The sequence below is a fragment of the Durio zibethinus genome, chromosome 18, assembly GCF_047325235.1.
Source record: "Durio zibethinus cultivar Kanyao isolate XHJ-2024 chromosome 18, ASM4732523v1, whole genome shotgun sequence".
Lineage (NCBI taxonomy): Eukaryota > Viridiplantae > Streptophyta > Magnoliopsida > Malvales > Malvaceae > Durio > Durio zibethinus.
The window spans coordinates 7,411,454-7,427,751 of record NC_143179.1 but is presented as its reverse complement, the minus strand read 5'-3'; the positions used below and the strand labels follow the sequence as shown (position 1 = coordinate 7,427,751).

Genomic DNA, 16,298 nt, shown 5'->3' with positions numbered 1-16,298 from the left:
TTTTTGAAGCCAACATAGACAGGGAGTTTGCTATTGAAATTTTTGACCTCGATATCTTTTTCACCTCGACTTTTTTGAAGCCAACTACCAAGGCTAACGCTTTGTTAAGATACTTTCGAATTTTATCTTTTCGAGCTTCGAACTCACCATTTATCTAACTAACCACTAGTTAAGAGTTGTTAAACGATTATGTATTGAACATTTAGCTTGGTTACCAACCTTAGGTCGGTTATCAATGCCTTATATTTTCTTTATTATTAGATGTCTTAAACTTGAATTTCAAAGCGTATGGGTACTAAAGCATTTTTGGGTTGATTAGAATGAGGCCAACTCTTTCATCCTGGTTTGTAGCTGATCCATCAACATAAAACTTCTAATCATCCTTATCTAGGGTTTTTTACTTTTTTTCTAACTGTATTGAGGCGTGCTCTATGATAAAATCAACCAGCACTTGTGATTTAATACCGATTTTGATGAAATGTATAGATCAAATTCACTGAGTGTTACTGCCTAATTGATTAGCCTTCCTGACATTTTAGATTTTTGTAAAACTTGCCTCAATGGATGATTGGTCAGGACATGGACATGTGAACTTGAAAGTATGACCTGAGTTTTTTAGCTAAAGTGATAATGACAGAAGCTAATTTTTTTATACCACTATAGTTAACTTTAGGTCTTGTTAATACTTTGCCTAAAAATAAATCGATTGTTATTTTTCTTCTTCTTTTTAGACTAAGATCGAGCTGATAGCCTAATATATGCTGACTAAGTATAAGTATAATGTTTTATCAATTTTCAATTTAAACAGAACAAGCAGAAAGGATAAGAACTCTTTGAGTTCGTCAAAAGCTTTTTGGTATTGATGAGTCTACCTAAAGTCAAAGATATTTTTGAAAATTTTAAAAAATAGTAGATATTGTTCTATCAATTTAGACATGAATCGGTTGAGCTCGACTATTCTATCAGTTGACCTCTGTATTTTTTTTGTTGAGGTCGATAACTTCATTTATAGAATCATTTGAACTTTTTTTAGGTTCGCTTCTATCTTTTTTTTATTGATCATATAATTGAGAAACTTGTTTAATGTAACCCTAAAAGTGCATTTGCTCAGGTTAAGTATCATATTATACTTTTTCAAAGTGTTAGAGATTTCTCTGAGGTCCTTCAGATGCTTGATTAAACCCTTACTCTTAACTATTATATCATCTATATATACCTCCATATTACAATCGATCTAGTCCTTAAACACTTTGTTCACCAATCTTTGGTAGGTTGCTCATGTATTCTTCAATCCAAAGGATATGACCTTGTAATAATTAAAGTCTTTTTTAATAATAAAGGTCATTTTATCCATATTTTTTTAACATTTTGATCTGATTACAGTCGAAATAGACATTTATGAAGCTGAAGAGGCTATGCTCGACACTAGCATTTATTAGCTGATCTATGCTAGAGAGGGAAAAGCTATCTTTCAAGCAAGCTTTATTTAAGTCAATAAAGTTCACACATTTTTAATTTTTCGTTGTGCTTTTTAACCATGACCATGTTGGCTATCTACTCAGGGTGATAGACCTTCCTGATAAAGTAAGCTCGTAATAATTTATTAACTTCTTCTTCTATGGCTTATTGTCTTTCGAAGATAAAAGTTATTTTCTTTTGTCGAATTGATTTTACCTTAGGATTAGTGTGTAGTCTATGGACCATCACTTCAGTATCAATTTTAAGTATATCAAATGTTGTCCAAGCAAATAGGTCAATATTATCTTTTATGAGTTGAATCAATTGATCTTTGTGTTAGAGCTTAACTTTGATCTGTATGTATTTTTTAGGAATGCTATTCCAAAATAGGATTATTATGAGGTCCTCAATCAATTTAGGTTGGTTTGCATTTGAGTTCGATCTTTGATCAATTTTTTTTTGTTCAATTAAGTCAAGATTATTTCCTACGAAAATAGATCTTAACGTGATGATTTGTATATTGAAGAACTTGTTAAACATATTAGTAAAAGTGAAGTATATTCTTCATTTCATGTTGTGTTTTGATCAACATGTTAGCTTGATCCAAGTAACATTAAATTGTTCGTACTGGCTTAGGAGTTCGGTCGTTTTAATGTTATGTCAAAAAATTCAAAAAATGAAACAAAATTAAATTTTTTCAAAGCTCAAAAGCTCAGAGCGGCTTAAGAGCATACTTATCCTAGGTCAGTCTTACATTTTATACTTTTCTTGATGATTTCTTGCTTCTTGTTGATTCTTTGTGTTAGCCTTTTTTGTGCTTTCAACCTTAATATCAGTCGAGCTACTTGTTTGCTTCCCAGTCTTACCTTTCATTATTGTGACACAACATTGTTATGCCATAGACTGGTCTCTCTGAACTTTTTCACCATTTTCAGGTATTGAAAATTTCATTTTCAAATAGAGAGCTAAGCTTATAAGCCATATAATAGACTTGTTAGGTCAACCTAATATCATGTTATAAACAGATGGGACATCCACTACCATGAATTCTACGATTGAGATAATTATATTTTTTAGTCCCTCAAAAGATCAAGAGCCTGATAATTTCTCTTACGAGCACCTGGTCATTCTCAAACCCTACAATATGGTGGTGATCTACTTTAACTAATCTTTGTTAATCTTCATTTTCTTCAAATAATAGTAGTACATGACGTCAATCGAATTCTCATTATCAAATAGGATTCTTTTGACCATATAGTTATACGCTAAGGTTGTGATCACTACAACATCGTCATGTTGGTGTTGGATTTCCTCTAAATCTTTCAAGTTAAATGAGATCGCCTCATCTCTTTAGTTTTTTTCTTTTCTGATCGAGGTGTTTACTGCCATTATCATACCCGGGTTAAACTTCCTTTTCATCGAGGTGGAGCTACCTTCTGTGATCACATTAATCACCCTAGCAATTGGCCTACTATTGTCAGTTTAACTCTCTTTTTGATTTGACTCTTCTTTTCAGGCATGCTTTTTTTCTTACTTTGTTCTTCATTTTTTGCCTTGGGATAATATTTTATGGTTTTGTTTGTAGTCCAAACTAAGTTGGTCTTATCTTTTCTATCTCATAAATCTCTTCAACTGATCGCATCTTATCAAAGCTTCAATCTTATTTTTTAGGTCGACACAATCTTTGATATTATGGTCGATGTCCCTATAAAAGGTACTTTTTTGTTGGATCCTTTATTGTATTCTATCTTAGTGGCTTAAGCCATTTGAGATTTCTTTCAATATACATCAGATCCTCTCTTAGAAGGTATTTAGGGTAATATAGCTTCTTTTTCTATTAGGATATTTAGCCCTATGTCGTCTCTCTTTTAAGGGAAGATTATAAAAATTCTTACTTTTTCTACGATTGAAAAGGGGGGATGAGCCTCTCTTATCTTGATTAATCATTTTCTCTTTGAGGAAAAATCGTATAAATTTTTACTTTTTTTAAGATTGAAAAGGAGGTTGAGCCTCTCTCACATCGATTTGTTTTCATTATAGCTTTAGCACTAATGTATTTCTCTACTATTTATAAGATGTCAACTAGAGTTTTGGATAATTCTAGCAACAATGTCAGCTTTAAATGGTACTCTTTATCATTGAGTCTACTTGTTAGTGTGGTAACAGCGACCGTCTGTTCCAAGTTTTTAATCTGTAGAGTTTTCACATTAAAACTCATGACATAGCTTTTCAAAGTTTCATTCTGCCCTTGGTGAATTAAGATCAAATTTAGGGTCATTTTATTTGCTATTCAGTTACTCATAAATCTAGACAGGAACGAGTGGTTGAGCTCCTTAAATGTAGTGATTGACCTCAGCTCCCAGTTGCACCTTTTAATGTAATAGCTAGAACTTTGCACATTAGAGCCTCGTCTACCCCTTGCATTATAATGTTAGTTCTATAAAGTTTCAAATGATCAAAGCAGTCAGAAGTATCATCATATGTCTCCAAGGTTGGCATTTTAAATCTTTTGAGAGGCATGACTCTGTTAATTTCTTTAGTAAATGGTGAAGTATTTGAAAACTTGTGCTCATCCTTAAATGCCACTGCCTTTGTTTTCAGCTCTTTTTTCATAGCTTGCATTTAAGCTTTCAAATCTCTATTCAGTTAAAATTCATGGTTTGTTTATTTGAATTTTTGAGTTGTGGTATGTGTGAAATTGTGGCTAGGACGGTAATGAGTTAAGTTTGTGTGTTCTTTTTCTTTGGAGTTTGAAGAGGCCTTCACCTTTTTGTAGCTTAATTATTTGACAATAGCTTTTCAACCAGGTGTGACTAAGTCTGGCATTTTTGAAACTTATGATGGGGTTATAGTTTACAGCATCTGCTTGAGAGCTTATATTTGTTCTATTAGGGCTTAAAATTGTTTTATGGTCGGTCCCACCTATGGTTGAGCTGGACTGATAGAATGCTGGCCAATGTGAGTTTTTATTCCAATCGGGACGACTGTTTTTCGTTCTTTTAAGATTTTTTTTTCATGATGGCATTATTTTGTGCTTGGCTAATACAAGATCCCTCTACTTGGTATGTCAAATGTTGGTGCCGAGCTCCGACCTGAGGGTATTCCCATGAATGCGAAAAAGAAAGAAGATTAAAAGCAAAGGCAAGAGATATTCCCTACGTTTGCACTTCGACAAGCAAGTCATTAAAAATCATATCGACAAAAAAGTAAGAAAAAGAGAGAAAAGTTAATGGGATCAACTTGTTTTTATAATGTTTAAGTTTTTATATTTATAAATAAGCTGAAAGAAACTATAAGGGGATAATTAGGATAGGATAAAATTGAGGTGGCACTGATCATCCATATCAGGTCGATACAAATAACAAAGATATATCTAATTATCTACTAAAAGTTTTGAGAAAAAAAAAATTATTATACTTTATAAACCATCAAATGCCCTTTATCATTTTTAATCTTTAACTTTGAATAGTATGTCAAAGCTGATGTGAATGCAAGAAGTTCCCGTGGGAGCCTCTCTAAATTAGTGAAATGTAATTTTTTTTTATATATAAATAAAGTACATTTATTAAATTTCTTTGCATAAAAGCATAATATTTGAATTTTTTATAATTTTTTAGTTGAATATTGTATTTTTATATATGAAAACACAGTATTTCAATATTCTTCTTTATTTTTTAAAATTTTTCATACAAATACTATTTTTTGAAGTTTTAAAATACAGTAATTATCACTTATTTACCTTGTTTTTTTATAAGATAAACATAATATTTGAGTTTTTTTTTTATAATTTTTTACTCAAATAATGCATTTTTGAACTTGAAAAGTGGTAATTATAAATTATTTTAGATTATTTAATTAAATATATATTTTTTAATATTTAATTTCATATTATTTTGGTTAAATATTACGTTTATATTTGACAAATACATTATGTTTCTAATATAACGATGGACATTACAATAACAATATTTTACTAAGTAATTTAAAATCTTTTCAACTAAATACAAGAATCATGAAAAATATCCCTCGTCAAGAATTCATATTTTTATAAAAATCATACTTTTCCTTAAAATTTAAAATTCTGTAAATTAATCGCCGAGATAAAATTTTCTAGAAATAATAAAAAAAACTTTTGGAATGGAGTTTTTTTTTTATCTAGACTTCTCAAATTGGGATTAATTTGATTATAAAATCCGACATACACAACGGAAACGAAGAAAATAAGAATCGTATGAAAATCTTTCCTTTGGTAGCATGTTTCTTTTAGAAGCATCGTATGAAAATCTTTCCTTTGGCAATATGTTCCTTTTAGCTTGGGGAGTTGTCTTTAGGCTTTGATCGACGATTTTGGGATTTGGATGTTTTGATTTCGTGGGCAGTGAAAAGAACGCCATCGACTAGCCTAGAGCCATCACCGATTCAGCCTAGACACTCCACACTCTCACCACTATCAGACAACCAACAGCCCTACACATTATTAGACCCTGAAACCACCTTAGCCACAATACACAATCACAAAACAAAAACCACAACTGAAAAGCAATCCACAGAGACAAAACACAACCATTAAGCAAATACATAGGGCAGAGTTTATTTTTAAGGTTTCGGGTAGAATACAGAGTTTCGTTTTTTGAAAACATTCTAGTAGCTTTTGGGGCTCAAAATCTAGGAAAAGGAAAGATTTAAGGGCAGAATACTACATACTGAAAGAAGGGGTGATTTGAACACCAGATCACAGTGGAATTGAAGGTGGAGTGTCTCGGGTTTGAGGCTAATTCTAAGGCTTTCGAGATTTAGTTAATGAAATTTAATTGGGTAAAAGTATAGAAAACAGGAAGAGAAGTTTTTGGACAATTTCCAGTGACCGGTATGACGGCAGACGGCGACATCGGTCCCAAAATCTGAAAATTTTCGTTGATTTTTTAGTGTACTTGGAAGTTTTCGGCTACTTGGTCTAGACAGAGGTTGGAGAAAGAGAAAGAATAAAGAAAATGGCAAAAACATAAAAGGGAAAGGTTCTTAAAAGAGGCTTTTATGGTAATTGGAAAACGGTGTTGTTTTGATCTCTAGCTAACACCCAGGATTTGCGCATCAACAATGGAGCGATATGACCCGATCGCAACTAACAGCGATCTACTCCCCCTCAAGCCAGGCTGATCCCAAGCTTTGAGCTGAGCCGTCAAGCTCCAAGCTGCTAGACCAATCATGAGCCATGTCAAACTGCTTCCTGAGCCGAGCAGGAAGCAAATTTTTTTTGGGTAGTTTTTGCATTTTTTTTGTACTTTATTTATATATTTATTTATTATTTGATTTAATATTTTAAATAAAAAATTAAAAACTAAATTGTAAAACATTATCAACATATTAAAATATTTTATAATTTTAAAAATTGATTTTTGAAAAAAGTTATAAAATCTTACTAACATATTAAAAGATTTTGTGTTTTAAAAAATAAATTAAAAATTTCCTAACAACAAATTGGAGAATTTTTATGAGTTGAAAATAGTTTTAAAATAAAATTTTACCAATATATTAGATGATTTTATGAATATTTAAAGAAAATTTTAGAAATTAAATTCATAAATCTTATCAAACTATAAGATAATTTGATGGATTTAAAAAAAGTTTGTAAGGTTAAATTCATGAGATCCTATCAAATTATTAAAAGATTTTATAAGTTCATAAAAAAATTTTGAAATTAAATTTATAAAATCTTAACAATATATTAAAAGATTTTTGGACTTTAAAAATTAATTTTAAAAAAAAAATTATCAATATATTGGAGGATATTATATGGGAAATAAAATCTTACTTAACTATTAGAAGATTTTATTGATTTAAAAAATTTTTAAAAATAAATCCGAAAACGATACCCCTTTATGAGTGACAAATAATCTCTTTGAATGTTCTTGAAATGAGATAATATTGTTAAATTTTTACCAATATATTGAAATAATTTAAAAATAATTTTTAATATTAAATTATTGAAAATATTTTAAAAATATTTTTAAGTTTTGGATAATACGAAATCAATTGATAAAATCTTTTAGATAAACATTATAGGATGGTATAACATTCCTTACATATAACTATACTCTTGGATCTTACCTAGTTCATAAATTAAAATCTACTTTTTTAAAGAACTTAAATCAAATTTAAAATCTTTTTAAAATGAAATAGATTCATTAGGTGGTAATCTCTCTTAAATAAAAAAGTTTGATGACGGCTCATAAATTTTGTGTCTAATAATTGAATTTTCAGATTTATACGTTATAACAGCAATAATAATTATTTATTTATAAAATCAATTAAATGATTGTTATACAGCTGTAGGCTTTTTACCTTTTTTAAGGATTAAGCTTTCGATTAGCCTTCTTAATACTTTAGTTTTATTAAATAATAATCTCTATATATATAATATAATATAATATAAAATTATATGCCTATATATATATAATATAATATAAATTTTTATGAGTTGAAAATAATTTTGAAATAAAATTTTACCAATATATTAGATGATTTTATGAATATTTAAAGAAAATTTTAGAAATTAAATTTAAAAATCTTATCAAACTATAAGATGATTTAATGGGTTTAAAAATAATTTTTAAGGTTAATCCTATCAAATTATTAAAAAATTTTATAAGTTCACAAAAAAATTTTGAAATTAAATTTATAAAATCCTACCAAAAGATTTTCATGGACTTTAAAAATTAATTTTGAGAAAATTCTTATCAATATACTGGAGGATCTTATATGGGAAATAAAATCTTACTTTACCATTAAAAGATTTTATTGACTTAAAAAATTATTGAAAATAAATCCGAAAACATGGTCTTTTTATGGGTAATAAATAATCTCTTTGAATGTTCTTGAAATGAGATAATATTATTAAATTTTTACTAATATATTAAAATAATTTAAAATTAATTTTTAATATTAAATTATTAAAAATATATTTAAAATATTTTTAGGTTTTGGATGATACGAAGTCAACTAATAAAATCTTTTGTATGGACATTAAGGGGTGGTATAACATTTCCTACACATAATCATACTTTTGGATCTTACTTAATTTAATAAATAAAAATTTATTTTTAAAAAAAACTTGAATCAAATTTAAAATCTTTTTAAAATAAAATAGATTCATTAGATGGTAATCGTTCTTAAATAAAAAAATTTGTTAATAACTTATAAATTTTATGTTTAGTGATTAAATTTTCGGATTTGTAAGTTATAATAATAATAAAACCAATTAAATGATTGTTATACGGCTGCAGGCTTTTTACCTTTTTTAAGGATAAAGCTTTCGATTAGCTTTCTTAATACTTTAGTTTTATTAAATAATAATGTCTATATATAATATAAAATTAATTACATATTAAATTATTATAATACTTTTCATTTGATTCACAAAAACTTGGCATGTGGTATTATTTTTGAAAATTATTATAATACTTTATTAAATTATATATTAAATTAACTATTTAAAATTTATTAAATTATTATAACATTTTTATCATTTATTTTATGAAAACTTGACACGTGGTATGTATTTTTTAAATTATTATAATATTTTTATTAAATTATATATTAAATTAATTATACAAAACTTTATTACATATTAAATTATTATAATACTCTTATCATTTGTTTTATGAAAACTTGAAATATGGCATTTTTTAAATTCTATTATCATTAATAGAAAATGAACTACATTACACATATATTATTGATATTTGTCCTTTTCAGGATATTAAAAGAATTATCTTTATTAGTTAATGGGAATATAAATATTTTAAGGTTTATTAGATAAGGGTAAAAGTGATTAATGAAAAGTGGATGAGATATTTTAGAGGAGATGGAGGAATGGTGCTAATGGAAAGAAAGAGAAGCAAAAGGATGAGATAGATAAGTACTCAGATCATGGGACCGCGGAATGAAGCTGCAAATGAGAGAAAAAAATAAGGAAAAAAAAAAAAAAAAGAAAAAGAAACGACGATGAATTAGGACTTGGTACGATTTTGTTACTTGGGATGGTTGAAAGTTTGATACCTGAGAGTCTGTGAGACTTCCTTACACATCCATCGTAAAACAAATATAATTAAAGTATTTTCTTACAAGTTGAAGCTTTTGCTCTCTTTTTCAAAATTGTTTTAGTATGTGAGCAATATAACACAGTTATAATACGAAAAGTTATTCAATTTATTTGTTAATCTCAATCAATTCGATTTGTTTCAAATTTTATTTAATAATTTTATTTTAGTACAATATTCATAAAATCTTATTTTTAATATAAATTATATTTTACTTATATATAAATATAATATTTTTATTAAATTAATTTTTAAGTTAAAATATTAAATAATAATTAATTTTATTAATATAATATATATGTAAAACTATAAAATTAAATAAATCATAAAAAATATTTTTATATATAATTAAATCAGGTTGAATCAGTACTATATAAAATTCTACTCAATTTGAACCCAATTTGAGGAGAAAAAACTCAATTCATCTTTGATCTGATCTTTTTATTTTAAAAAAATTTGATCTTATTAAATTAAAATCGATCAAAATTCATTAGATACAAATTATTTTATTATTCTACTTATAAGTATAGGTTATGCTATAGTTAACTTGCAGTCACATGCATCTATGTGGCAAAAAACTTTACTTGATTGGAAGAAAAACTTTATAAATCTAATTATGAAAAATAATAACAACTTTATTATTTTATAATTTCACCATTAAATTAATAAATATTTTATTCTCACTTATTTCCGGCCTTGTATTCAAATTAAAATCTAGAAGTCCGTTGTCAAAGCAGTACACGTAGGAACCGGTGGATCTTTTTGCGTTTCCTTCGTGGCTGGGGAAACAGAAGGAAACGATGATTTTGACTTTTTATACGAGACTGATTTTTTTTTAAGAAAACAAACATCTTCAACGCTTTAAATAAAAAAAATAGAACCAGTTCTATAGAGTCTGTGCTGTTAACTGACTCTTCTATTGCTATAAAATATAAGTTAGATAAAAATCAGAAATTTTTTTTTAGTTTTAAACTTCAAAAAAATTATCAAAAACAAATAAAAACGATTTGGCCATCTAAAACTTCGATTTATAAGTTTGATATTTATGAAATATTTTTTAACTCATCTAAAACTTCGGTTGTTGACTGACTACCAATCTTGAGCTCCTTCTAGGAATGATTTAGCCATGAAAACCCCAGAAAAGTTCCTATACTCAGCTTAGTTAAATATTGTGGAATTTCGTTTTTTTTCTTTAATCTTTTAGGTTATTTGTTAATATCAAGAACGTGCCTTCTTTATCAGATTACAAGGATTAATTTAGGGATTAGCTCTAAACTTGTTCAAAAATTGAGTTATCCGTCTAAACCCAATAATCCATTCAAATTTTGAGAGACTTTGAATAAAAAATTAAAATATATTAAATGGGTTTAGATATAATTTTTAAATTTATTTAAATTTCAACTTGAATTTAAAATAAAAGATTTAAAATCCAAATTTGATTCGATCTAAACTAAATTCACATATAGATAAATTTATATATATGAATTATACATAAATTAAAATTAAAAATTATATATATTTTGTTAAACTTAATTTTTACTTTGTATAATTTTTATTTTTAATTTATATATATGTGAATTGAATATAATTTTATTAAACTTAATTTAATAATATTTTTTAAAATTTTTATTATATTTTTTAAATTTAATTGATGGGTTTGAGTTTTTTTTTTTTTTTTTTATTTAAACTAAGCTTCAAAAAATTTTAAGATAAAAAATTTTAGGCTCAATCGAACTTTGACAAATATATAAACTATTAATATTAAGTATAAATTTGACCCAAATCCAAGCTCATAAAACCTGTAATTAGCACCTTAATTATTTTAGGGTCTGATTGCAAGCACTAATTACTCTCTACATGATTTATAAAATTCCTTCAAATATAGCATGTTGACTGACATAATGACTGAGTTGCTAAGGAAAGAGACCCCTCATCTCAACTGTAGAAAGAAAAAAAAGCAAGTCAAATAACAAAAGCTTTCGCCAAAATATCACCAATTTCAAGACAGACAACAATGTTTTCTGCAAAATATCGCCTTTTTTTCTTTCATTTTCTTCTTCTAAGTTTGTTTTTGTAGGGGCTGAACTTGGTTTGAAGTTGTGAGGGGCTCATCATCCTCAAATACGGGATAGGACATCCGTCTTAGTAAATACTTACCATTTGCCTTGACATCTCTGGCCACTTTTCCCACTCCTCCAATTGCCCATTCATCTCCCCACGAGCTCTGAATCAACCAATAGTTTTTGCCAGTCTCCTCATCTTTACCATACCCGATAATAACAACAGCATGTCTCGGTGGATCTTTTTGAGGTTTCATAGCAGGGCCTTCATAAACTTGCTGAAACAATTGATATACTTATTGAAATGTTATAATAAATAACATGAAAAAAGAATACTCATGAAAAGGAATGGATTAAATTGTCTACATCTTACATCATTTAGAGTCAAAAGTTCCTTAGTAATCTCAATAACTGCTGCTACAGGATGCCAAGCAACATGTTTAAGAAGTCTTGTCCGCTCATGACCTTTTATCTGTACATATTTTTTTATCTTCAAACTTTCTTTAGGCTGAAATAATCAAGAAAAATATTAAAAAATGATAAACTTATATCTCAATAAAGAAATTAACAATTTATATTTTATACCACTGCAACAGGTAAGCACTTTCCTCTCGTGCCAACATAAGGGTAATCAGCTTCAGATTGTACCGAGTTTTTTATCAACCAGTCAAAGGCCTTGTTGACAGTATAGGGATAACATCCAGTCTCAGTATCTATTTTATCCACTGGAGGATTTTCGCAAACGCAGTCAATGAGCATTTGTGGAGACAAAAGTTTCAATTCTTCTTGTTCAAATCGTATTTTTCTCACACTCTCAAGCACCACAACAGTGACCATAGCCCAACATGCCTCTTAAAGATCAAATGAAAAACTCAGATTAATACTTCATATATACATTTTGCAAAGTATGTAAATTAAGCAAATTAAATAGTTTATAAACTAACTTACGACAAGCGTTTGGTCTCTCTCTGGGTTCAACACTTGGTCTGCTCCCTCCCTCTCTCTCCAATCAACTCTTTGTGGGTAATCGGGTGGGATTCTAATTGGTGGAAGCTGAAAAGAATAAAATATAATTTATAAAACTGCAATAGATTTTTATTGTTGCTTTAAATGAGAATTATATTATATGCATTGAATTATTTTCAACACTAAAATTCTAAGTTTTTGAGCTTACCGATGTTTTGGATGAAAGGAGGAGCTGTCCTGGTTCATCTCCAGCATCCATTCTACAAGTAAAGAGAAGGAGAAAAAAAGATATGAGCAAAAGAGAAAGTCTGAACCTTTACAGAAACGTGTAGGGTTTTTATTGGGAAAAAAACAGAAGAAGACACAGCAGTTTGCATGTTTAGGTTGATTGTGCGTCCAAAGTCTTAGTCCAAGTCTCCCGTCATTTTCATCATCAGAATTTTAGAAGCCGACTTTTACAAGCTATCCTAACGTTTCTTCTAGGTTGGCTTTGCATGCCGCATAATGTCGCATTGCATGTAAGCAAAAGTAGTTCTTTTTTTCTAAGCCACTATGAATTTTGTCCATTTATCTCAAGATACATTGTGAATGCTTGACCATTGGATTGATGATGATATCCCTTTCATGTGTTGGATAATCTTTACATTAATTGCCGAGTCATTTGCTCATGCAAGTTGCATGGATTCTTGTATGAATGTAATTATTTTTACCGACTTGATCATTTTTATTTATATGATAACTTCAAATAATCTTTTTTTCTAAGGACTATTATTTTTGTAAATATAGCTTTTTATTATAAATGAAACTTCCGTAAAGTTAATACACCTAATTATTAAAATTATTTTAAAATCAAGTACTAGTTATAGAGATTTGAGGATGCACCAATTAGAATTTTTTTTTCATTTTTTGTTACTTATTCAGGAAAAGATATTTGTGTGGATTGTATTACCTATTTCACTAAAATCCAATACAATTCTTTATTATTGAAATTTTTATTATCGATATAGAAACTTTGAGTCTTTGAGTGATACCATAAGAGCAATTTTTTTAAAAAATTTTATGATGGCATGGGAAATTTTTATTTTTTTCAAGTTTGGACATTGATCGATCGTGTTTAATTCTTACCTTTATTAATGGAAACTATTGAAAAATTGAATAGATAAAAAAAAAAAAAAGTTATCACGTAGAATTAAAATAAAAAAGTGGTAACAATGTGTTCAATTTTCTATGTGATAAATGTTGTGCTAAAAATTTGAGATCAAATTACTTATAAAAAGGCAAATTAAAAAACATTATAAAAATGTGATATGATATATATTTTTAAAAGACCAATGTAGCAAGAAGGTCTTTTAGCCTATAAAAATATTTGAGAGAAAGCCAACAAAGATGATTCTAAGGTACGGTAAAAAAATTGATTACTTAATGTCACAAACATCATCAAGTTAAATTTAACCAAAACCAATGATAAGATTGAAGACATTATTTGAAAGGAAACACTGTGTCATTTAATTCCAAGATATTCCTCCTAGCAGAGTTTAAGAACAATGAACAAAGACCCATCCTTTTCATTGCATGCATGAGTCAATGTCAATGTTAGGTAAATTGGTGACAAAAGTCAATTAATGTCATTTTTTCATACTATTTTTCTTAAACAGAAGTTGTTTTGCACTATCAAAATCGCGTAGAAGTGGGTAAACAGAAGGTCTATGTACTACTAATTTTGGCTTAGGTCAATCATCAAGGAAGCTTCGCAGAAGCTTTGTATTTCTTTGATTTTTTTATAGTAAGGTAAAAATATAATTCATTTGTTTTTACGAGATTCTTTTAAACAATTTATTTTTACTTTCCCTGTACAGAATATATTAGAATTTTGGACAGCGACTACATATATTTGTAGGTATAATTATGAATATATTACTCATAATTCACATGATGTATATTAATAAAAAAATAGTGTTAACTAAAATTGAATCATTCAATCAATAATTATGAACCTATATGTTTTATTATTTTGTACATATTTTATAATTATGTATTCTATTCCTCTTTTACTTTTACTTTTTTTTTTTAATTTTGAAATTTTAACTATAACTTTATATCTTCAAACCTTTAAATAATTAAGTTTGATTTTCTTTTCTTCCGTTACTCATATAAGATTATTTTTTATTATTTGTTAAGAGTTTTATTTAATATATAACAAGTTGTTAATAAAGTTTCACCTCAAAATTTTTTTTCATATTACATTTTTGAGTAATTTATTGTTAGGATGTTTGTTTGTTGATCAATTGTTTTTTCAACCCAAAATTTAACGAGCTCAATTTTTTTTTTCACGTGGACATACATGTTAAGCTAAAGGCTTTTTATCCAATTCGAAATTCAAACAAATATAAATATATATATATATATATAAACAAACAATAAATTATTTACACATAACAAGATCAATTTCCTAAACCAAACTATAATTATGGAAAAAGGATAACAAAATTGATGTTATTACCTGTTGGATTCAATCTAATATTCAATTTGATATTAATAGAATATAATAATTAAGAATAAAATAATATAATTCTATTCGATTATATTTTAGTCATTCTATTTGATTATATTTAAATTATATTAAAAATTATATTTTAGTTTAATCATATTATAATTTAATAATATTACATTATAATAATAATATTATTATTATAAAAATAGAGCCTTTTCCCTACAAAAGTAGACCACCGTGGAATCATCTCCTATGTTTTCAGGAATCCCTCAAAACGCGATCTTCAAAGACCTGAGTAGTGTTAGTTTTAGCAATCCTTCCAACAAAGGTTAAACAGTAAAAAGGACCCGGGACACCTTGCACATTTGCTTTTTCCAACCTCAGAAACTGATACTCTACTTTCTGAAAGAAAACAGTAATGTTTTTAATTTGTTTTCGTTAAAGGCCAGTGATGATGCTGAAAAATTAATAGATAAACATCCTAATCAAGTTAACCATTTTATAATTGTAGTGATCCATGGCAGCAGCACAATACAGCTTAAGGTTTTCACGAGAATAAACACACAAGGCATTGGGTGTAACTAGACAGCAACAAGAAACGAGATAGAACATCAAAACCCTAATTAAAAAGGGAAAATAGTTAACATAAAAGCAAAAACTCAATCGAGAGAAAAATGCAAGTATGAAGGTGTTGGTGCCGAGCACCAACCTAAGTGTATTTTTATAAATGTAGAAGAAAAAGACAATTAGAGGTAAAGACAGGAGGTATTCCCTATATTTACATTCTGACGCATAAGTCAATAAAAATCAAGTCGGAAATAGAGTGAGAAAATAAGAAAGAGAGAAAACTATGAGTTAGATGAATTTGACTTCATGGCATTTGAGTCTCCATATTTATAGGTAAGCTGGGAGGGACAAATAAGGGACAATTGGGACAGGGTCGAGTTGAAGTGACACTAGAGATGTCAGATCGGCCTAACATGTCAAGTCGGCACAAATGACCAAGATACCACCGATTGTCTGCTGAAGATTGAAAGAGAAAAAAAGATCACTATACCCTTTTAACCATTATATGTCCCTAATATTTTGTCCCCCTATCAAGTGGTTTAAGCATCAGATTGCTGAATTTGTTACCAACATCCCTAGTGTGGGGTAAATAGTTGTATATTTCATCAAAGGTCGACGTTACAGGGAAAGGTCAGCTCTAAACGACAACAAGCTTTG

The 16,298-nt window shown here is 28.0% G+C and overlaps 1 protein-coding gene across 1 annotated transcript; it reads right to left on the bottom strand.

Annotated features, from left to right (window-relative positions):
- Positions 1-11,470: 11,470 nt before the first annotated feature.
- Positions 11,471-14,143, bottom strand: LOC111300867 (ervatamin-B-like). The gene is made up of 7 exons (XM_089748079.1): positions 14,079-14,143; positions 12,792-12,843; positions 12,562-12,670; positions 12,203-12,468; positions 11,991-12,125; positions 11,715-11,895; positions 11,471-11,496 (listed from the first exon to the last, which is right to left on the bottom strand). Exons 1-7 carry the CDS (start codon positions 14,141-14,143, stop codon positions 11,471-11,473), a joined length of 834 nt encoding a protein of 277 aa, XP_089604205.1.
- Positions 14,144-16,298: the final 2,155 nt, after the last annotated feature.